The following is a 7,052-nucleotide window of genomic DNA, read 5'->3' on the forward strand; positions in this document are numbered from 1 at the left end:
TGGACAAACGGCATAAGGAACAAGTCATGCAAGTCTGTCCGAAGGTGCAAGGATGATCCGCCGGTAGCGAGACGGTGTATTGGGGATGTCAAGAACGTCAAGTAAAAGAAAAAAACTTTTTCTATGCACAAATGCAACCTGAGAAGAGACGTATTATATCCACAATTAGAACACTTCAAAGGGCACAGATAGTGTACAAAGGAATTCAAAGTGCATGCGGGGCACGGAAGTAACTTAAGACACATTATTAACTTCAAAGTACCTTTGGTGCATTCAGTAGGCATGCACGGACATGGCACAACAGTCAAAACTATAAGCAAATATAATAAGCAAAATATAACATGCCAGTCTAGCCAACGGTGCACAGTCTGTACCTAAAGTAAAGCCTGGCCTAGATGGCAACTACACAAGACTATCGCACTCCAACAGAGGTAAATAGGAACCAAGTCAACAGCATGATTGTTCTCATTCAATTCTATTAAAATTGAAGTTTAGAAAAGTTGCAATATGCAATTTGCGTTCCACAACTGGCATTGCCTGTACCAGAGATCACACTGCTAAGTCATCTAGTACTATGTGTAAGGCCTTGTTCACACAGTGCAGATTTTGCATGCATTTTTTAAGCCAAAACCAGAATTGGATCCAGGAGAGCAGACCTACAAGGTTATATATTTCTTCTGTTTAGGTTCTGTTTCTGGCTTAAAAAAAATACATGCAAAATCTGCAGCAAATCTTCACTGTGTGAACAAGGCCTAATTGATCACTGGAGCGGGACATTGTCAAAAAAATGACCTCAATTGAGGCCTGTAAATAGTAATCATTAGGGAAGCCTCCATCACAGTCATCATATAATGATTGATTTTTCCTGTAAGGCCATGTTCACACAGGGCGGATGTGCAGCATAAAAGTATGCAGTGTATCCGTCCTGGAACCGGCAGGGAATTCCGGCCAAAAAACCACACCACATAGTGGTGCAGTTTTTCAGGCTGGATGTCTGCTGCAGAAAACAGTGGCTCATAAAAATAAAAAGTCTATACTTACCCCGTTCTCTTGGCGACGCATCTTTTTGTTGTCCGTGCAATCCGGCCACCTGGGATGATGCTGCAGCAGTCATATGGGATTAAACGTCATCCCAGGAGCCCAGCGTGGAAGAAGAACAGAAGAAAGTCTCGCTACAACAATGACCGGGTGGTAAATATAGACCTTCTTATTCAGTTGAAATGGGGGGGGGGGGTAAAACCTGCATTTTTTTTGTGGCGGAATGCAACTTATACTTACCCAGAAGTCTCTCCTTCTTCCTGCAGTCCGGCCTCCTGGGCTGACGTTGCATCCTATGTGACCGCTGCAGCCAATCACAGGCCGCAGCATCACATGGCCTGCAACGTCATCCCAGGAGGCCGGACTATGCGCAGAGAAGACGGAAGGGGTAAGTTTGAGCGCATTTTCCGCAGCGGAAATTCAATTTGAAAAAACGCAACACAGTGTGGTGAGGTTTTTCAGACGGAAGGTGCTGTGGGTTTCAGGTCGGATGCGCTGCACAGTTTTTACGCAGTTTATCCGACTCGTGAGAGTGTCTCCTCTCCTGGATCCAAATCTGGTTTTGCCTTAAAAAAAATGCATCAAAATTTGCATAAAATCTGCAGTGTATGAGCAAGGCCTAAACGAGGAGCTTGGACAATTGTCCCGACAATGAATTATCAGGATGTTGCTCTGACTGGGCCCAAGTTTTACGTTTTGTCATAAGACGGGATATACGCAGCACAGATGGATCCCCTAGGAAGCAGTTGATCTAATAAAATATGTAACAGAGACAATCCACTTCTTTCCTAGCAGAATCCTACACACACGAGTGATCTGCCCTCTCCATTCATCCCTACACACTCTTGGTGACCCTATTATCTGCCTGTCAGGAATCTTTTACTAGTTGCGCACAGTCTGAGGGTGATGAAAAGGCTTCTTCAAATGACTTCTTCACACGCTCTGGTTACCAGATATGTGGCCCTCCTCTCTCTGACACTCTGGGGAAGAATAGAAATGCTTATCTCTTCGGAAAGGGTCTGTTAACCCCCCCCCAACCGCCTTCCCAGGTGTAAGGTGAGGGGGTAAAAGAGGGAGAAATCATTACCCACTGCCCCAATCTCTTCCAGCAACAGGTATATGGTCCATAACGATAGGTGCGACCCAAATATCCTCCATCACCGAAGACATGGACGCAACACCGGGACTCCCCCACGGTTGTAGTGAACTGAGCTCAGAGCACCATAAAACCCTTAGGTAATAGTTTGGTTCAGTATAAGGGTATGTTCACACAGCTTATTTACGGACGTAATTCTGGCGTTTTACGCCTCGATTTACGTCCGAAAATGCACCTCGATAGCGTTGGCAAACATCTGCCCATTCATTAGAATGGGTCTTACGATGTTCTGTGCCGACGGTCATTTTTTTTACGCCCCGCTGTCAAAAGGCGGGGGGCGTAAAAAAGACGCCCGCGTAAAAGAAGTGCCTGTCAATTCTTCAGACGTAAATGGAGCCGTTTTCTATGGACTCCATGGAAAACCAGCTCCATTTAACGTTCGTAATGGACGTAGCAAAAAAGCCTCAACATGCCATTACGGCTGAAATTACGGAGCTGTTTTCTCCTGAAAACAGCCCCGTAATTTCAGCCGTTACGGACGCTGCCGTGTGAACATACCGTAACAGGAGGTTAGGGTGATGTGGCCGTAATACCGTCATCTAGCACAAAATTGAGCCAAAAAGCATTAACTTCCTTGACCGGCTTCACGCTTAGCGTAATTGAGCAGTCTGCACTCATTCCTGTAGTAAAAGTGACAGCTCTTAAAGAGGCTCTGTCACCAGATTTTGCAGCCCCTATCTGCTATTGCAGCAGATAGGCGCTGCAATGTAGATTACAGTAACGTTTTTATTTTTAAAAAACGAGCATTTTTGGCCAAGTTATGACCATTTTTGTAGTTATGCAAATGAGGCTTGCAAAAGTCCAAGTGGGTGTGTTTAAAGTAAAAGTCCAACTGGGCGTGTATTATGTGCGTACATCAGGGCGTTTTTAATACTTTTACTAGCTGGGCGTTCTGATGAGAAGTATCATCCACTTCTCTTCAGAACGCCCAGCTTCTGGCAGATCACGCTGTGACGTCACTCACAGGTCCTGCATCGTGTCAGACGAGCGAGGACACATCGACACCAGAGGCTACAGTTGATTCTGCAGCAGCATCAGCGTTTGCAGGTAAGTAGCTACATCGACTTACCTGCAAACGCCGATGCTGCTGCAGAATCAACTGAAGCCTCTGGTGCCGATGTGTCCTCGCTCGTCTGACACGATGCAGGACCTGGGGAAGTGACGTCACAGCGTGATCTCTCGAGAACACGGCTGTGTCTGCACTGCCAGAAGCTGGGCGTTCTGAAGAGAAGTGGATGATACTTCTCGTCAGAACGCCCAGCTAGTAAAAGTAGTAAAAACGCCCGATGTACGCACATAATACACGCCCACTTGGACTTTTACTTTTAAACACACCCACTTGGACTTTTGCAAGCCTCATTTGCATAACTACAAAAATGGTCATAACTTGGCCAAAAATGCTCGTTTTTTAAAAACAAAAACGTTACTCTTATCTACATTGCAGCGCCGATCTGCTGCAATAGCAGATAGGGGTTGCAAAATCTGGTGACAGAGCCTCTTTAACACTAGTGTCTTCCATGGCATGAATTTCCATGGCACATTGCGACATCACCTGTAGTTGTCCCTCCATTATTTTCTATGGCTATGTTTCACCTTATGTGAACACATTCGGCATACGCGCCTGGAAAGCACCCAACGCATAAGCCCAACCTAGCCATAGGCCCATATTCAACGGACGGAGGCCAAAAGAGTGTTCATTTGGCCACCGTCGGGATGGTATAACGCTGCTTTTTACCGTATAGAGACGAGCAGCAGACTGCCCTTTCCTATAAAGTAGGCCACTGCAAATAGTATACTGTGCGGTATATATATTTTTTTAACGTGGTGGTCATTGGGTAACATATGTCACTATATGGCTATACGGTGACATACAGTACATTGGAGTCATATGTCAGAATATGGGGCTATACCTCCCATGTATAGCCCCAGTGTAATGTGAATAAGGCCTTAGCCACACAAATGACACCTACGCAGTTGGCAATCCAAACTACCACATGCGGTATGTTGTTTTTTTAACGTGGCCATTGGCTGATGTATGCCACTGTATGGCTATAAGGTGACATACAGTACATTAGCGTTATATGTCAGAGAAGGGGGCTTTACCCCTCCCCCCCTCCACGTATAGCCCCAGCGTGATCTGAATAGAGCCTCAGCTCATCCTACACAGCCCAACCTACAAGCTGACCTCCATAAAGTTGCACATGAATTTTATGCAATGCTATACATTGAATTCAACCTTTTATTGTAGCATACAATCTATAATCCTAATAAAGCCTCTGGATGTATTCACGATCTGGCAATATTTTTATAACAGGACTAAATCCCCAAAACAGCAGTCAGTGTATTATACAACTCCATATAACACCCCTAAACCTCCCCATACCTGTCAAAACGTGGTAATGGAAAACCTGGAATTAAAAAACACTCAGTCACTTCCGTCAATAAATGCAGTATATAATATAAACGTCAGTCATAACGAGCTGACGGGCTACATCGTGACTATCTACAGTAACACAACAATGCAAAAAGTTACACAACTAAAATTAAATGTCATTGTATATTCAAGGTGCGTGCGATTTTTTCTGATTAACTTTTTGGGACTTTAATTAATTACTATTAGTGATATTTTAATGGAGGGGGATTGCATCGCAGGTTGAATGAAATTGAAATCACGAGAAATTAGGTCACTTTTGCAGATATATCTGGACTACTTTAGGTTGCGATGTCACACGTAAATATTTTTTATGCAACATCTCCAATGATACATAGTAAGTGTAAAATAGATGATAAAATGTATGGCTGTATCATATTACCATATAGATCTAATAACATACACTACCATATAGATCTAATAACACACTACCATATAGATCTAATAACATACACTACCATATAGATCTAATAATATACACTACCATATAGATCTAATAACACACACTACCATATAGCTCTAATAACATACACTACCATATAGCTCTAATAACATACACTACCATATAGCTCTAATAACATACACTACCATATAGATCTAATAATATACACTACCATATAGATCTAATAACATACACTACCATATAGATCTAATAACATACACTACCATATAGATAACATACACTACCATATAGATCTAATAATATACACTACCATATAGATCTAATAACACACACTACCATATAGATCTAATAACATACACTACCATATAGATCTAATAATATACACTACCATATAGATCTAATAACATACACTACCATATAGATCTAATAACACACACTACCATATAGATCTAATAACATACACTACCATATAGATCTAATAACACACACTACCATATAGATCTAATAACATACACTACCATATAGATCTAATAACACACTACCATATAGATCTAATAACATACACTACCATATAGATCTAATAACATACACTACCATATAGATCTAATAACACACTACCATATAGATCTAATAATATACACTACCATATAGATCTAATAACATACACTACCATATAGATCTAATAACACACTACCATATAGATCTAATAATATACACTACCATATAGATCTAATAACACACACTACCATATAGATCTAATAACACACACTACCATATAGATCTAATAACATACACTACCATATAGATCTAATAATATACACAAAGCCATTAATCAGATCACAAGTATCAGCTCTGAATGCACTGGCACTGGCCATGTAATGAAATAAAGACAATTATATATGTAGAAGTACACATATAGAGATCCTGTAATACAATGCACATCTTCTGCACTGAGATCAAGTCCCTATACACACAGAGAAAACTTTACATGTCCGGGCGAACTTTCAGCAAAGTTAGAGACAATACTTGGAAGTGTCTCACAGCCGGGGGAACACTGACCTTGGGTGCACAGGAGTCTGCAGGTGTTCTCCGGAGACCACCGGTAGCCGCACAGCCCGAGTCCGGATATATTAATAAATTTAGGGATACCGCAAAGATGAGGAGACGCAGACACGGTGCCATGGTCTGCAGCCCAGGGAAAACTTGTCTGTGTTGTGTACTGCGCATGCGATCTAGAGCCGTGACAAGCGCCGCCCTCTGCTGGAGCAGAACCCACACTGCAGCTTTAGCTCTGTCTGTCACTTGCAGACTGTGTGTGGAGGAGACCCCTCCTCTGCTGTGAGCAGCTCTGTCCTAAATGAAAGCACTGCCTTCCCTCACATTATTATTCCTACATAGTGCAGGAAACGTCAGCTGCTCCAGGCTTTAAAGGTTAAAATAAGTTTACCAGGATATTATTGGGATTCATGTAGGAAACAAAAAACGATTGCAGACAGAGCAGTTGTCCATAGCAACCAATCAGATTCCAACTTTAATTTTTTGAGCGTTTACATCGGCACATAACGTACCCCATAACTTAAAAAGGGGGTTCGTCAGGGTACCGGTCATCTTGACAGAAATGCAGCGCTTTTCCTCCTGTCAAATCGAAAGGAATTTGCGAGAGAGGCTCGGATGCAAATGTGAACAGAGCAATTTATATTTGAAAAAAAGTCTACGCGATGTTTAATCCGCACTTGTTTTTTTATAAATTAGGGTTTTTGCATTTAAAATATAAATGTTTTAAAAAATGGTTCTCTAAGTATAAGGTTGACTAAAGATATAGCACAGATCCTTGGGAAAATGAAAGCAATGACCTGACTGGTTGCTATGAGCAACGGCATCCATTTTCCTCTGCACTCGTTTTAATATATCTCACCCAGGGTGTAGACAAGGGGCGAAAAAACACCATATGAGTAACCTCTGAAGCTGCACAGGGGCCCTGTAGCTGAGGGGGCCCACTGCTGCCTTAAAAAAAATAGAGGAAT

General features: G+C 42.3%; 1 protein-coding gene across 1 annotated transcript in view; it reads right to left on the bottom strand.

Annotated features, from left to right (window-relative positions):
- IL17RD (interleukin 17 receptor D) overlaps positions 1-6,222 on the bottom strand; it is a 70,318-nt gene extending 64,096 nt beyond the window's left edge. The window contains exon 1 of the mRNA XM_075833921.1: positions 6,088-6,222. Coding sequence (XP_075690036.1) covers positions 6,088-6,210 — 123 coding nt within the window. The 5' untranslated portion in view covers positions 6,211-6,222. The remainder of the gene's footprint in view (positions 1-6,087) is intronic.
- Positions 6,223-7,052: the final 830 nt, after the last annotated feature.

Source organism: Rhinoderma darwinii, chromosome 7 (genome assembly GCF_050947455.1).
Source record: "Rhinoderma darwinii isolate aRhiDar2 chromosome 7, aRhiDar2.hap1, whole genome shotgun sequence".
In the NCBI taxonomy this organism is placed as follows: domain Eukaryota; kingdom Metazoa; phylum Chordata; class Amphibia; order Anura; family Rhinodermatidae; genus Rhinoderma; species Rhinoderma darwinii.